Source organism: Centruroides vittatus, unplaced genomic scaffold (genome assembly GCF_030686945.1).
Source record: "Centruroides vittatus isolate TY-2023 unplaced genomic scaffold, ASM3068694v2 contig_689, whole genome shotgun sequence".
Classification (NCBI taxonomy): Eukaryota; Metazoa; Arthropoda; class Arachnida; order Scorpiones; family Buthidae; genus Centruroides; species Centruroides vittatus.
Window position 1 is genome coordinate 121,285 of NW_027122434.1, and position 18,681 is coordinate 139,965.

General features: G+C 29.9%; 1 protein-coding gene across 1 annotated transcript in view; it reads right to left on the bottom strand.

The window, feature by feature from the left end:
* Positions 1-18,681, bottom strand: part of psidin (phagocyte signaling impaired) — a 72,491-nt gene that overhangs the window by 45,714 nt on the left and 8,096 nt on the right. The window contains exon 2 of the mRNA XM_067276388.1: positions 1,071-1,156. Within this exon, the coding sequence (XP_067132489.1) occupies positions 1,071-1,156 (86 nt within the window). The remainder of the gene's footprint in view (positions 1-1,070; positions 1,157-18,681) is intronic.

Below are 18,681 nucleotides of genomic sequence, written 5' to 3' on the forward strand. Positions count from 1 at the left end.
TTTTAAAATTAGCAACATTTAGAACACTCATTGAACAAGCTTATACACATTGTTCTAGAATGCTAGATACTTGGAAGAGGCTGAATATATTGAAAAGCTTGTGAGACAGCATGGCTACAGTTTAAATGCATCACTGACTAGCATTACTGAATTAGCTAAATGTTTAAAAAACACGTCAGACAGGGAAACAAACCAACAAACACCAAACCAGAAACATGTAACATTTGAATTTGACACTAAGTTACTCAAAATATAAATTAGCTTAGCGAAGAATATACAAACATATAGTGTTAAAAGAACTCCAATGATATTCAGGTTATCCAATGTTTAGAAAGTGTTATCACTCATCTAATTAAAGTACGTACATTTCATCTTTGTTTAATCATTGTGAAATTAAAAAGACTCACTATTTTATCAGGAAAAAAATGCCTAAGGACAAAGAGAAGAGTAAAATTGGTCAGATAAATTCTAGATCTAAAAAATAAGAACAACCAAAACCCCTGAAGGCTGTGAAGTCCAACTTGATCATCATCAAGTAAGAATGGCTTTGTCAAGGCTGCAAAAACAGCATCACAATGTCAAGCTTGACTTGAAGCTCTTCTCAATTCTTCAGTCTCTATTTTCTCATAAAAATATTTCGTCATGCTTAACAGGAGAATTTTTAATCTATATATGTTTTGTACAACTGAAAACCAGTTTAAGTTACACACAAAAAGTTAGATTTGTTTGAAGAATATAAGTAAGTTTTAAGATTTAATTTGCCTAAAAGTATTTAAAATTACATAATTTTTTCAGAAGATAGTAAACTTTTAACTGCAATGTTACAAAAATCTTCAGTTATTCTACTAAATTTAAATATGTGTGCATTTTTAATAAATTTTAAAATTTTCTTTTTTTTTCTTATGTTGTTTTTATACTGTGATAATAGGGTATGGTTGCACTTTTCCAAATCTATTAATACATCCATATAAAATAAAAATCTAACTTACCGATAAAATTAATTGTAAAGGATTTTTTTATTAGTAAAATTCATTATTATTATAATAATAATAAGTAAACTATATTTCTACCTTGGCACATAAAAAATCCTTTAATTTTTTTAATAGTTTATCAGCTTCTTGTAAGGCCTTCTTGTTGTTTCCATTGTCAAGGGAGTCTGTAAAATAAATACAATTTCTACATTAATAAAGAATAAAGAATTTATATTTAAATTGTATTTAACTATTTTAGTATAAATTTAAAAAATCTTCAATTTTATTGTTAAAATTTTTATTAATTTGATAATTTATTTCAATAATAATTGTTCAATGTTTATATATATAATCAGATAGGCCAACTGACTAGATCAGGGATGAGCAACACGCGGCCCGTTAAACATGTTTATGCGGCCCGCCAAGCATTTCTATAATTGAATTTATTTTATCGACTTTCTCTCATCAATATATTGTTATAAAATTAATTATAATAAAATGGTAGTACATACTAAACCGAAACAATTTTTTGTGACGAGTTACTCACTTGTCGGCGACTTGTTCAAACATGCAATACGAACGCGCCGCGTCTGTACTTGTTTGTGTTTGCTTCTGTCACACAATCAGTCAGACTGGTAAGCTGTTAACTAGCAATTTTAGCAATTCTTGTGTTTCTTGAAAGGCGTGAGTGCAATATTATTGTCAAAAAGGTAATATTAGAGTTTTTTTTATTCAAAATTAAGTTTTCCTACAAATTTTTTTAACTTTCAAATTTTTAATCCATAATAGCATGTCGGAAAAGCAAAAACAAAAAAAAAAACGGAAGGTTGCGGATGAGCACAGGCATTTCCAAGAAAAGTGGAAATTTGATTATTTTTTCACTTTCGTCAAAGATAAAGCTGTATGCTTAATATGCTCAGAGACTGTGTCGACATTAAAAGAATATAACATAAAAAGGCATTACGATACAAAACATGAACAACAATATAAAAACTTAACAGGACAACTCCGGATAGATAAGTTTAATCAAATGGAGAAAAACTTGGGAAACCAACAGGCTATTTTTAAAAATCAAGCTATTTTATCAAATACGGCAGTAAAGGCTAGTTTTGTTGTCAGTCAAATACTGGCAAAAAAAATGAAACCCTTTGCGGATGGAGAGATGATAAAAGAATGTCTGACTGCTGTTGCAGAAATAGCATTTCCTGATAAAATAAATATTATTTCAAACATTAGTTTATCAAGATTCACCATTGCAAGGAGAATTGAAGACTTGTCCGAGAACATAGCAACAACGCTTCGTGAACGCATTGCAAAATTCGAATACTGTTCTTTGGCACTTGATGAGAGTTGCGATATTAGCGATACAGCACAACTGGCTATATTTTTACGTGGTATTGACACCAAATTTAATATTACCGAAGAATTGTGTTCACTGATTCCAATGCAAGGGACTACAACCGGCAAAGACCTGTACGATGAACTAAAGTCTGTGTTGGAAAATTTTTCAATTTCATTAGAAAAGATTATTGGTATATCGACAGATGGAGCACGAGCAATGTCAAGCATGGAGGTAGGAGTATCGGGAAGGCTATTTCAAGACATTAAGAAGGTCGCAGGAAGGGAAATATTCGTTAACCACTGCATAATTCACCAGGAAAATTTGTGTGCGAAAAGATTGAGTTTGCCAAATGTCACAGTACCAATAATTAAACTAATCAATTTTATAAAGTCGCGCGCGTTAAATCACCGTGAATTTAAAGAATTCCTGAAAGATTTAGAAACTGAATATGGCGACGTGGTTTTTAATACCGAAGTACGTTGGCTTAGTAGAGGTGCAATGCTAAAAAGAGTATACAACTTAAAAAGCGAAATACAATTGTTCTTGGATATGAAGGGATATGCCTTTCCTCATTTTGGTAATAAAGAATGGATGTGCGATTTTGGGTTTCTTATCGACATGACTCAGCATCTCAATGATCTTAATGTGGAACTTCAAGGCAAAGGACAGTTTATTCACAATTTGTATGATAAAATTCAGGGCTTTGAGCGCAAATTAAAATTGTGGAAACAGCATCTTTTGCAGAATAATGTGTCTCACTTTCCACATTTAGAAAAAGAAAACGTTACTACTTCTCAAAAATACGCACAATATATAGACATTTTAATCAACGAATTTCAATTACGATTCCAAATGTTCAAAGCTGAGAAGACAGCGGTTTCCATGAAAATGTTTTCCTCGCCATTTAATATCGATGTGGATACAGTTCCCGAAGACTTTCAAATGGAAGTGATTGACATGCAGAATAATACCGATTTAAAAAATGTATTTTTCTCAGTAAACATCGAAAATTTTTATAAATCTTATGTGAGCCCTGAGAAATTTCCGCTTTTGAAGAAAAATGCAAAGCAAATGATGTCTCTGTTCGGAAGTACGTATGTTTGCAAACAATTATTTTCAACAATGAAATTAATCAAAAATGACCACCGATCAAGACTGAGTGATGCACGATTAGAAAGCTGCGTACGTGTAGCTACCTCATCAATTCCGGCTGATATTGATCAGCTTGTATCGAAAAAACAGTGCCAAATTTCTCATTAAAAATTTCAAGTAAATTCGTTTTTCTGTTCTTTTCTTGTTTGTTTTTATTTTGCATTAAAATTTGTATATGAAATCTTTACTTTTTTTAAATTTTATGTTTTTTTATTCTAATGTTTATTATAAATAAAGTTTTGTAAATTATTAATAAGTGTTACTTTATGTGCGGCCCGCCAAAAAATTTTAGAATTTAAATTGGCCCGTTGATTAAAAAGGTTGCTCACCCCTGGACTAGATCAATACACAACAGAAGAAAGCCCAGTCAGTCAGCTGATCAGCAATTTCTTTAAAAATGCTTAATGATAAGCAAAAACATGCCAAAAATGACAAGAAAAGAAATAAATAAAATTTTATTTAAAACTAAGCAAGCTTTACTAAATTAAAAAATTTCTTTATCATAATGTTTTTGTAAAGACTGTCACTCCTAGTAATTTTCCCATTGTTCTAAATTCAGATTATAAACTTTTGAGTCTCACTGCAATCCTAACTGACCCAATTTTGTTGATGGCCAGATGGTCGAGCAGTCAAGGTGGCAGCCTACTGCTCTGGGGAGCCAGATTAAATCTGGATGAGTCAAAAAATCTCGCAGGAATTTTTCGGGAGATGATCTGACCAGATATGTCAGCCCGTTCCTCACCCCATTGTGGGCCTGGTCAAACCCATAATGGTCTTGCTAAAAGAGGCTCTCTTAGTGCCCACAGGGTAGAAAAAGTTAAAAAAAAAAAGACCCAATTTTGTCAATGTTTGAATTTGAGCATACATCTTCTACCCATCCATCTGGCAAAATTGATGTATTTCAACTTTTATTATAAAATGTTGTCCACCACAGATAACATTATGGAATGAATTTTGTAGATGCAATATTTAAGATGTAATTTTATAATAATTTGCAAGTTTCAATTCAATTATATTCAGGAAATCAATTACTTCTGATGATATAGCCCAGCTTAATATTAACTAAAATGAACTGCAAGATGCCATACACTACGTTAAGTTCGTGAAAGGATAAGAAAAATAATTGTTTTTGCTCACCATTACATTTTTATAAAGGAATTATCAATATTATTAAACAACAACAAAAAATTTGTCAGAATGCGCATTTTTACGAAATTTTTCTAAGAACAATCTATTAAATTTTAACAGTTCATGTAGGACTGCAAATCAATAGTATAAACAGGTACTTTGAAAGACATAACTGAATTGATTCAAAAAAATCACTTAAACAACATACTAGAATGGAAAACATTTAATAAGCCTATACATTGAAGAATGAGACAAGATATAAAGCAAACTTATCAATTTTAAATAAGCCATAGCTTCAGAAATAATTTATTTTGTTGAATGTAAGAGAATTGAGAAAATTATTATGAATTTAAAGAATAACTGTTAAAATTTAAATTCAAATGCAGTTGCCACAGAAATGCAAGTTCCACCACATAAAAAGTGGTTCACTTAGAGTTAACGACATATAAACTTAAGATATCATATTTTAAGTTTATAAGAATATAAAATTGTCTGAAAAATAATGAATTCCATATCGAAAAAATACCTTTTACTGAAAGCAATGTTAAAAAAAATACCATTTTAGAAATCAAATATTTGTATTAATTTCTGCAAAACTTGTTGGAAGAGTTAAAACATTCAAAATTTTTATAAAATTTATATGCTTGTTCAAATTAATAAATAAAATTTTAAATAAATTTGATAAATAACTTATTACATAAATAAGTAAAAATAATAAAATTAAAATATAATACAATTATTTGCATGTTACTTGAAAATAACAAAAATAAAGCATTTTTAATCAATTTTAATAGCAATAGAGTGGAACCTGCTTAACTTGAATCTGTCGGGGGGGGGATTCAGACTTTGAGTTCAAAAAGTTTCAAGTTATAGAGGTTCAGCTAAAAATCAAGATTTTGTGCATTGATTTATTGGTGATCCATAATATCTATACAATATTTCCATGTAACAAGAACCATGGTAATAAACCTCTGTGATGTCCAGAAACTCAAAAATGCTTAATCAAATGGGTATATAAGCTACCAAGAAATGCTTTCTCAAGTGATTAATCCATTCACTCCTAAGTATTTAGTAAGAATTTTTTAAATTGCTATATTTTGCACTTAGAATTGATCTATTTTTAAAATTTTTTTTTATCACAAACATACTACTCTTTACAATTGTTATATTTTTAAAATTTTGCAGCAAAGGTTAAAATTTTTTGCATAAAATTGGACTATAAACATTTTTTTAAAAATTAATTTATCAAAAATCCATTATGTCAGTTAGTTGGAGAAATCAGTCGGCAATCAAATAAAACAAAAAAATGTTTAAAATAAAGCAGGCTCAAATAGCACAGAATCCAGGTCACACATGCTGTCTGGAAGCCACCATCCTCTGCCTGCTGTCACATGACACAATGTTTATTTTTAGTCAAATGTGGTTCCTGTGCTTTATGGGAACCCATGCTTTAAAACTAAGTAAAATTCAAATTCAACTGTATGTTTGTATAATGTAAATGAAATTCTTCAACAACATGAAAGACAGACATTAAAAATCAAAAAATTTATTTTCATTTCTATTACTAGCAATCTGAATGTAGCATTTTTCATGTCAGATAATGCTTACAGAATAACTCATATGTGATATTAGAGATGATATAAATAATATTGAATGTATTTTTTTTTTAAATCATTAAGATCAATTACAGTAAAACTAACAAAAGACAAACTCATGAAAGCCAGAAATAGTATTAACATCTAGTATTATCATTCAGTATTACTATCAAATTTTCCCTACAAGATATCTTGTTTAATATGAAACCTGCAAGAACAAAAAGCTACATGCTCTAAATACCGCTTATTAATTTATATTAGAACCTGTCAAAGATGGAAACTTAAACATTAAATTGAAAAGCCTGACACAAAAACATTATGAATAATATCTATTTATTTTGCTTGCATGATGATAGATTTTAGGACAAATTAAATTAAATAATGTTATAATTTACATTAGCATGTTTATAAATTGTTTTGAAGACAAAATATATATGATTTAAGCGTAACAATAGACCAATACACAAACTTTACTTAACATGATTGAAAAAAGCTAATATCAAACAATGAAGAGAGACATTATAAATTAGTACATTTTAATAAATAATTTCAAATATATACACTAAATCTTAAACTTAGATTTAATACCTTTTAAGTTCCTACACAGAGTAATAAAGCATGCTGTTATTTTGTAAATCTACATAAAGTCTGGTGTCTAGAGTGATCATCATGAAAGACTTTTATTGGCTACACTTTGATAGAAAATTTTTTCAGTGTGTAAGAAGAAGAAACTTATTCTACTTGATTTTTGTGTTTGATTTCAATAGAAATTTTAGCAAATATCATTATACTTTGATTCCAACTTTATGCTATATTTTATCCATGTATTCCTAACCTAAGTCCAATTCAACTTAAAACTTCATGAAAAAATTGCTCTGCTTTCTTGATGTATTAACACATTTTAAATTGAACATATTTCTGAAAATGTTATATATTTCACCATTAAGTATGATTATGATAAATGAAAAGAGAGCTTAAGAGTATCAAACATGAATTTAAGCAAATCAACCACTTAAAATAACATCTAAAAGTTTACGTTTTCAGTCATAAGACAGAAAGAAGTTTCACACCTAGAACATGCATGTGCATGTTCTTGGAATGCACTTTTTCTTTTTTCAAATGAAAGAATATATATATATTTTATTTTCTGAAACATTTTCTTTTTATTTTAAAGTTATTTCAATAAATATAGCAAATACTCTGTATAGATTGATTTAAAAAAAAAGTACGTTAATATTTTGAACAATGATAATTTTCTTGTTCTGGTCTGCATAAGACAAAGCCAGCTTAAGCCAGAAAGTTTAGAGTCCTTTGTAATTTCAATGTTTACAGGTTTGTATCATATAAGAAACAATAGGATGTCTACTGATCAGGAAAATCAGGAGAAAGTTAGACTTTTTCTAACTAAGTCAGGTGAAATTTTCACTGTTTCAAAGGTTGTTTCGTTGTGTAGAATAATAAATCATCAGGTATAGTAGTCACAAAACAGATGCAGAAATTATAATTATAGAATGCTGTCATGTTTATGAGACAGACGATGACAAATACCATTTTGAATAGTTCTGACCCATTTGCGCAACTCAGAATGCATGTATTGACAAAATTTACAATAATATCTGCAATATCTTAGGTCATGGTTCCAAAACTTTGAAAGGTCATGGACCCTTTTATAAAAATATATTTCAGCAGACCCCTATTTTCAGTTGTTAGCTTTTAGTCATTCATTAATAAATACAATACAGTAGAGCATCAATTATCCGACTCAATTGGAGACTGGGGCTGGTCGGATAACTGAAAAAACGGATAACCGAAAAATGTGAAAAAATACATTATTAGTATAGCATATTAGTATATCCCATGTAATTAGTATATTAGTATATCGCTATTAACCTACTTCGCGTTAAATTTTCATCGATGTTAAGCCTAACAAAATTTTTTTTAAATAATAATCGTCGCTATTGTATTGTTAAAAATTATTTCTTTATTTTGCAGAAAATAAATACAGTACTATACTGTATATTGAAAAATATAAAACAAAAAAAATATATTCAGGTTATTTTTACATAAAGTACATATAAAGTACATTTTTACATATTTTACATAAAGTAGGCCTATACATTAGAAAAAGAAGTCCAAAATTTTCTTTTGCTTCACAGCTGACACTCTTTTTGTTTGCCGCTAAATCTTGCACATGTTTTAAAAACAGCAATTGGATAGCGTCATTAAATAAGCTTCGTTTAAATACTGGCCTTCCATTTCATGGTCGAGCCAGTGTTGTCAGTAAAACATGCAAAAATTTAACAAAAATAATATTAAAGTAGCCAAGACATAGCCAAATATTGTAGCGCCACATCACTAGCGGACATTTGAATTTGCCGACTAGAACGCGGTCGGTTAACCGATGTGACGGTTGATCGGGGGTCGGATAATTGATGCTTTACTGTAATAATAAGCATCTGAGACATCTTAGATTATTTTTGATGGTTTCGATTGCATTAATTTGAAAAGTTTTGGTAAAATAAAAGAATTAATAAATTATAAAATTTAATAAAAAGAACCAACTCTATTTTAATATATAATTAGAGACCTGCCAATACTGATACCATTTCAATATTTTCCTTCGATACTGAGTGCTTTCTGCACTCAATACTTTTGGTCTGATAGCAGTGTTGAAACTTTTCCTTGGATATAAGATCTGGTCTTGTTACATTATTCACAGACAGGTAAGGTTCCAATTGAAATTGGATTTTGCAGCAGAATCCAAAACCGAAACCAAATTTGGGTTTTAAAACCAATTTGGTCACAAGTTTCCCTATTAAAACATTGTGGAGATCAAAAAATGTTATTTATATGGGAATCACTTTACATCTCATTGTTGTCATCGTACAACTCTCCCATGCTGGATAAACTGGAGTTATGGACAGCACTGTTTAACCCGAGGTTCTAAATCACATAGTTTCCGATAAAACACCTCCTAGCGATAGTAGTGCCACTATATGTTTGAGTATTTATTTATTGACTATTTAATTCATTATTATTTATGTACTTTATTTTAATGCATTTATTCTGATGTTTTATTTTAGATTTCATCATTTTTTGTATTAATGTATAATTTTTGTAAACTGTTCATGTATAATTTAAATTTCTATGCATGTACAGGACAAACAATTTTGAAAAAAACATTAGTTGATGTTCGGATTCTTTTTCTTGAATTCATCTGTCTTGTTCTCTGGAAGCTCTAATAATGATTCTGCCCAAAGAGGACAGTTTTAGACCATTGAAAGCAGGACTACAGAGTTGGTAAAAAAACACTCAAATTTAATTGGGTCAAAATAATTTTACTACTAAATACAAATACTACAAAAAACTATTGTAGTATTTTAGAAATTTTTAATTAGTAATTATAATTAGTAATTATAATTACTAATTAATAGCTGTTTTTTATTTTTAATAAATTATTTTGTATTTAATATTTAATATTAAATACAAAATAATATTTAATAAATTAAATTGTTGCATTTTGTATTTAAAATAAATGAATTATAACAAAACACAAAAACATTTAAAAAACTAAATTAAATTTCATTTAAAAACTAAATTAAATTTAAAATGCCGGAGTCAGAGTCCACACATTTTTCCCGACTCCAACTCCACAGCCCTGGTTGAAAGTCTTGCAAAATAAATTCTTTTTTCTTTTATTTTTTTTTTCATAATGCTGACAGAGTAATATGCATGTTTCATTTTATATTTAAAATAATTTTTGGCCGAAACAAAACCAAATCTTACACTATTTTTGATTAAGTTACCTATATAGTAAATATTAATGATCAAAAATCAATAAATTTATTACATCAAATTTCATTTTCAGAATGTATATACAGTATGCTTAGTGTTCAGAATACTATTTATAAATAATGTGCAATTTGAAGACTTGAAGGTAACAATTAGTTTATATTGGAAACCAGTGTTAATAATTTGTTAATAATAAGTAACTGGAATAAAGCATGTTATTTATTCTTGTATATAAATGTCTCTTTAATCCAAAAATTTGTTTGGTAGACTATCTCACAGCATTTTGGTTAGGAACATCTTATTTTAAAAAATTGGATTACAAATGCATTTTGGGTTGGTTTATACTCCCAACCACTCTTCAGTGCTGTATGAAAAAAACAATTTTACACCATTGTAAATTTTAGTTTTTTATGTAGAATACTTGACTGTTATGTATGTTTATGGATGATATAACTGTGATAAGAAAAATTTGTCTTTATATGGTATGTAAATGGCTATGTCATGTAAAAAATCCTCTTTCCACGATATCTAGATAATGTTGTACCCTACTTATATTATTGTTTTTTTCATACAGCACTGAAGAGGGGTTGGGAGTATAAACCAACCTAAAATGCATTTGTAATCCAATTTTTTAAAATAAAAATGTTCCTAACCGAAATGCTGTGATATAGTCTACCAAACAAGTTTTTGGATTAAAGAGACATTTATATACAAGAACCAATAGACAGCAACCATATTACAGTATGTTATTTATGTTAAAATTAAAAGTTTTAGTTACACAAAACATTTCAAAATCAAGCCACAGCCTGAACAGCAACAGCCAGCAAGGTTTCCAGTTTTTATACCTGATGCTAATATGGGCTGGTATCGATATGTTTAAGATTGATACTAATATCAATAATGGTATCAATAGCTTTGTGTTATCATACATCCTTATACAATATACAAATTTTTCACATTTTATTTAAAACTTAATATAGCTTTAAATATTTGCTAATTAATAAAATAAAAGAGTTTTTAGAAAATGGGGCTGAAAACCCCAACAAGTATCTTATAAACACCAGAAGTCTGAGAACCAAAATTCAGAACAACAGTCATAGGCTATAGGATATACACATATATACATACAGCTGTAACAAGTTCTATGCTAGTTTGCTAGTTGATGAGGTTTTGTATTATATGATGACAATGACATAATTTATAAACAGAGATTGCACATAATGTTTCTAAATAACAAAAAAATATTGTAAAGACAAACAGCCTTAATGTTAAAGTTTATAATAATTAATAAGTTACATCTTTTAAAATATATTTGATATTTTTTTGTAAATGCAGTAAGTTATAATAAAACTATCTAAATGTTATGCAGGGGTGGTGCTGCATAGCGCCAAAATCGCCATTTGGCGATATCTTTATTAAAGTGACAATAAAAATATAATACTGCAATAACAAGTGGCAATCAAAATCACAGTCAACTTGTTTTGACATTCAGCATGAAATTGAATCACAAATCACACTTCAGGAAAAACAGCTGAATGTCTAGCTTCCACGTAATGGGAGTCCCGTACACCACACACCTAGAGATTTCATGATGTCACGCAACAAATTTGAGCAGAAAAGTAGAAAGTGACGTTGAGAACTGAAGACAATTTTGTGCAATGCCATCCAGCATTTCCAGATTGGGGAATTTTTATCAACCAACAGAATATTTGGGGAATTTTTGGGGTGATTTTTTTCAGTTTGATCTTTTTTTCAGTAGACTAAAACAAAAATTTTGACATGACAGAACCTGTGAAATACTGTTTTAAACAGTGTGATCATATGTGTTGTTCAGAATTATTCATTAAAAAATTATTCCTATTGCTAACAACGGGAGGGCCAGATGTTTGGATCTCTAATTCAAACAAAAGTTAGTAAGCATGTAGCCTTAAACACAAACAGCTCTTTGTTCAAATAATAGGATCCACTTCTCAAGCATTTCCAAAAAATGGGATCTGAAAATTTTAGTTTAGCTTATGTCTGAAATTTCACATCCGAGTATCTGATAAGATGCTAGGCAAAGGAACTAGACGATGTAGATTCAAACTTTCAGATTTTTTTTCTTATGTGTAACATTATTATTTTACTTCATCATTAGCATTATTATTACTATTATTCCTCATGTTTAAAGCTTATAAAACAAGAAATTAAAAATTGTGATGTCATTTCCTCATAGATTTAACTTCTATGTCATTAAATAAAAATTATTTCTTCACATTTATTTTAACATATCTTACATAATATATCCTAACAAGCAAATAAGCTTCAGGTGTTTCTACACATTGACGAAAAAGGTAAGTGATATAAAAATATGGCAACATCAACAGCCCTATATTATGCGAGTACTAACCTTCTCCAGCGAGCAGTTTGTCACCAATCCATTTATACTGCAAAGCATATATCCATCCAGACATTTCCCAGCTCTTCTCCATCATCAACTTAGATTTATTTTCTACTGACAGATCTTGCCCACTTCCAGTTTTGAGGGCCTACTTTTATGAAGCAGCGACTCACCAGTGGCAAAACTGGGTGCTAATCAGCACGAATGCTTCAAAATCACTGCTATGCACCACCACAGGAATGGTCCTTCCATCTGACAATTTTTCGAAAGTCTTTGACATCAACCTATGCTGCAGCATCTTTGAGGCAGAGGCGTTGGGCCTACAGCAGACAATCCAATTAGGTACTAAACTCAATTGCAAGACAGCAACTTTTACAGAGAGACAGTTGGTGCTGCAGGCAGTGACTCGTGATTCCTTTCCCTTATCTCCAATCATTATTGATCTGGCGACTTAAATGACGACTTACCCTTTTCTTCTAGCCATGGTCTGGATACTAGGGCATTCCAGCATACTGGTGAACAAGGTGGCAGACAGGGCAGCCCTCTTCGAAAGCTCGGTCAGCTCGCTTAGACAGCCACTCATACCAAGTGATCTCTCTCCACAAATATGCTGTCAAACCACTAAAATCCTAACCAAGGCTTGGACAATTAGCCTTCAGCACAAACAACATGGACACCTCTGGCCTTTCATCTCCTAGACCTACAAGCACACCAACTACAGATATATGGAAACAGCTACTGGGCCTCCTCAGGACCAAAACGGCTCAACTACACTCTTTTCTATACTTTCAAGCTGTCTGCACCTTGCCTGTGTTCCCACATTGTGGTGAAAATGAAATAGTACAGCTCTTCTGGTTTCACTGCCCACAATACAACCTAGTCTGCCAAGCCCTAGGCTCAGCCCTTGGCATCAACCCCACGCTGGTACATGATCGCCCTCCTCTTTACTGGCCACACACCACCTTGTCTCCATGGAAACATGTGGCTGCACTCAAAACTCTCATCTGCCAAACTGGCCGCTTTCTGTAACCACAAGGGCACAGAATTGGAGAAAATAGCCACCAGCTGAAATCTCCATAACAAACAATACAAACAGAAGAAAATAAAGTAGCATAGTAATAGCATTTTATTGTTTTAATTGTTAATGTTATGAACATTTCTTCAGGTGCTCATGTTTGTTACACTTCAAATATCAATATCTGATTACAATACAATACAATGAAAAAATACAATACCACCATATCTGAAAATAAATATGAAGAAATAAAAATTTTGATTAACAATGTAAGAGTTAAATCTAGAGACTTTGTTTTCGCTGAAGAGGAAATGATGTCACAATTTTTAATTTCTTGTTTTATAAGCTTTAAACATGAGGAATAATAATAATAGTAATAATGCTAATAATGCAGTAAATTAATAATGTTACACACAAAAAAACAAAGCTAAACTAAAACTCTGAAAGTCTGAACTGACATCGACTATCACCAGTGGCGTAGCGTAGTGGGGGCGGCACTTTTAGAGGGCAGCAAAATTTCACAATAAATAATAATAATACAATACACAATAATGATGATTGTTCTTGCTGAAAAGTTCTTTAGAATTACTGTATATTTTAGTCTTTTAAATTGAGAATCCTAAATAAGGGAGCGGTGAATTTTCCTCTGCCCAGGGTAGCTGACAGCCACGTTATGCCACTGACTATCATCACTCAGAGACATAAAACTTTTAGACTTATAAGTTAAACACTAAATTTTTAGATGCCCACTTTTGGAAAATACTTGAGAAGTGGGTCCTATTATTTGGACAAGGAGCTGCTTGTGTTTAGGGCTTTGCACTTACCAAGTTTCGTTCGAATTGAAGACCCGAATGTCTGGCCCTCTCCTTGTAAGAGGGCAGCTTAACATATTACTTTTGCTTTCCAAATGCCCAACTGATAAGGCTACCAAGCACCTGCATTAATTAATAAGTAAAACTGATGACAATAATTAATTTAATGTGGAAAAAAAAAATTAAAACTGGCAAATGGTTGGCGAGACTTAAATTTTTCAGTAACCTCTGGTTACGTGTATTTGAAAAGCATAGTGAAAAGCATTAAGTGTGTAAATCTAAAATTGTTTATGATTTTTATTTTTATTATAATGCTATATTAAATAAAATGATTAAAACATATAACTAATTTCATAAATTGGATAGTAACATAATAGTTATGATAATCAAAATATAAAGTTTCAAATTAAAAATAAATAAATAAATTACAAATCCTGTTAGCTGTTTTTAACCATTTTTCTTAATATACAGTATAATGTCCAAATAGCAGACACTGTTGGAACTGAGAAGTTTGTCTGCTATTTAGAGGTGTCCACTATTCGGAGCCACTGTATGTACAGAATGCTGGTGGCTATACTGTATCTTAACCTGGTCATCATATAGTGAAGAATACAACTGATTACAAAAACCAAATTTGCATTAGAAATGTGAATATACTGAAAAGTTTCAAGAGTAGGAATATATTCAGAATTATTATATTTATAACCTAAACAAACAATAAAAATCGATACAGGGATTTGTCTGCTTTGTAGTTATGAAGTAAGTGTAACTTTTTTTGAACATTTTTGCTTTTTCAGTAACTGATTTATTAAACATTACACTTTAGCCACCACAAAGCTGTTAAAATGGTTACAATAACAGCATTTGTTTGGTAAAAGTCCAAGGATCGTATTATAAAGGCAATTTGCCAACCACTTTAAAGTGTGGAAAGACATTGAGTTTTCTCACATTTATGACATCATTTATGCTCTTGTTTCTTTTTCATTACTATTATACTATCTTTGTTGTCAAATGAATGAATAACTTGGAAAAAATTTATAGTTTTTTGGTACCATAAGCTTAGTTCCAACAGTAAGACAGAAGTTTAATAACATTAATATGCATGACAATAAATGGTGGTTGACAACTTAACCAAATTAAACTTCTCTAACAGATAAAAACTACAAATACGTCTCACTAACCTTATATGGCTTTGCAGATAATATTTAGAATGTAACACAAAAGTTTTTGACCCATTTCTAGGATCTTCTTCAGGTGTTCTATAAATTTTTCTGGTGTGGTATGAGTTTGATTCTGATTTTTAAACATTCCAGTCACAATGCTTCTATCTTCGAAATTTATTTTTTTAAATTTCAAAATTTAAATCTCCAAAAAATGTGCACCTGCACCGGCTGTTATAGCATTTCATCATAAATAGCCTGCCAATTTTAAAAAATAAATTTTGAAGATAGATGCAATGGCGACTGGAACGTTTAAAAACTGGAATCAAACTCACAACGCACCAGAAAAATTTATAGAACACCTTGAAGAAGACCCTAGAAACAGGTCGAAAACGTTAGTATTAAGTTCTAAATATTATCTGCAAAGCTATATAAGGTTAGTGAGACATATTTGCATTTATTATCACTTTGTTTGTTGGATGAATTTCATTGAGAAAAAGAATGTTGTTTGACTTTTCATAACCCACCCTCCTCCCCTATTCCTATTTTAACACAGTCTTTATTTGACACCTATGGTCAAAATTCATCCTCTGAAGAAGTATTTGAACTGATTCTTTGTTTCCATTTTAAAACATTTTGTACATAATTAATTCTTTCAGAATATTAAAGGCAGGACATTTCATTTTCATAAAGTTGGTTATGGACAACAGCATCCATTATTTAGAATGTCTGCTATTTAGAGGTAAATATAATAGATGTCCTATTTGATGGGTCTGGAGATTGTAAAAATGTCTGTTAAGTAGAGGTGTCTGCTATTCGGGAGTATTCATTAATGGAGGTTTTACTGTATATGGGTGCTTGTAGTTCTGAATGTTGGATATGTGTTTTTAAACCTGGGTAACCAGAAACTCAGATACCCATACCTATGGATACCCATTTAAACAATTGCACACACAACATAAAAAAATCATGAACAGAAAAATTAATTTTTAAAAATGATTACTAAACATTTCCTATAATTTAATCTATTTAGCTGTTTTTAATCAAACAATAATTTTCACTTGGAAATACAAGTTGACCATTACATTACAAATGCTTAAGATGCTAATGTATGAAATCCAATGTAATACTTTTGGCCAGGCTAAATTTATAGGTAGTTAGTCAAAAGTCAGGTGCTTTTAGTTTTAGTATTAGGTAGATACAATGTCATTAGTTTTTGTGAATCATGTTATACTAAAATTTGACAATTTTAACACTGATATCTAAATTACAAGTGTTTTATATATTAAAGTGGTCAAATATTTAACTTTAATATGAATTGTGAAGATTGCCAAATAATTCTAAGGAATAAACAAATGTTTTAGATTCAAAAATTTCTTACTATTTTTACTCATCTTAAAAATAATTATAAAGGACATTTGTTGGTATGCATGAGGATTTAATTGAATGTACTCTTTATTTCCGGTTTGGTACACATCTACAAATAGTTATATTCTAGAGCTATCGTGGAAGTAGCTGATTCTTATTCAATTGCCATTATTGGTGGTAGAAGTACCATACATTGAGAATTATAACAAATTTTATAAAAAATATCAAAAGATTAGCCCTCAAACATGTTATATCACCAAACATTCTTCATACAATGTACAACTTGAAGTTAACTTTAATAAACTTTTAAACTTTTAAAAATAATTTTAAAACAAACTATACATGCAATTTTCTACATTTCATATTGTCAGCTTTACAAGTATGCATTTCTCATGCGAAGCTATTATAAATCCCAATAAATAAGACACAATTGAGCAGGATAAATGTGATCAGTTCTTAAAGAATGATAGTTCTAACATATGGTATTAAATTTTTTATATCTAATTGATATAATTCAAATAAATCCAATTCTGTAATATTAAATTATCAATTAAGAATTTTAACAGTAACTTAAACTAATTAAAAAAGAAAATACAAAAAACTTTAATTTGAATAATCAAACAAAATCAAAAAAAGAAAACTTATATTATTCAGACCTTGAATCAAATTTACTGAATGCTTAAACTTAATGACTCAAAAACAAAGTGAGAGGATTTGGAAAGTTTCATCAAATAGTGTACATAAGTCAGAATAATGATTCATCAGTTTTTATATTCACAAAACAAAAAAACATTAAAAAATTGTTTAATTTTTTAAGTATGTTGATTAACATTATTATATTACTGAATAAATAATTAATGAATGAAATTGCTTATAAATAATGACTTACAGAATTATCACTCTTAATACCAGCATTAAGAAAAAAATTATTCAAAACTATGAAATAGTTTATCAATGGATTTTATTCAAAAATACTAGAAAACAGTTTTCTATTTAAATGATAGTTATTGAAAAAAAATATGTTTAAAGAAATGTAAACATAATTTCCTTTTAACTAAAATATATTCACTAATCTTTCACAGTAATAAAATATTCAAATATTAATATCTTAATATATATAGAGAAATACATATAACTGAAAATGATTAATAATGTACAGAAATATAATTTCTGATTTCAATAAAAAGTTAATGTAATAATGTTTATGTCTAACAAATTAATCAACTTCAAGTCTGTTAAAGTGCATCTATTCTGTTGTTTTATATTCTAAAATCATCATATTAATTTAATTAAATCTGTATGTTTAAGAAATTATTCATAAGAATAAAACTCAATCAATAAATTCAAATAAAAAGTCATGAATAAGAATGACTTCATATTTTAATAGAAAAAACTTATCGTTCTACACAATATTAAATTATAATTGAAACTTTCAAACTAAGACAAACTTTTAATACCCTGATATGAAATTATAAATATTTTATATTTATTTCTAAAATTAATTTTGTTAGCTAATTAAAAAAAAACAGTAATTTGCATCTTAGTGTGAGAGTTCGAATTGACCGACAAATTACAGATTTAAATTAGTCATTATCTTGACATCAATAACCAAAGTCCAAACCAAAAACTGACCCGTCTTAGGGGAATGACTGTACCTCCCCCTCCCCTCGAAACGCGAAACTGAGTCACACTCGGAACTAAAGACAAAATTCGCTTATTGGCGAGAAAATTAACGAGGGGACGAAATAAAAAGGAGGGGAACAAGAACCAAGGGGTCGTCGTCGTCATTCGTAGCTCCCTCCTCCGACCGGACTCGAAGCCGAAAACGGACAGCCGAAGCCGCTCTGCCACTACGGATTGTGTATTGACTGTGCCATCTGACGCCGATACTTGTTACTTGAGGTATGACGGCCATTTATTTGTAAACTCTCTCTCGGGTTCGAACTTTCCTATGTTAGTACGTAAT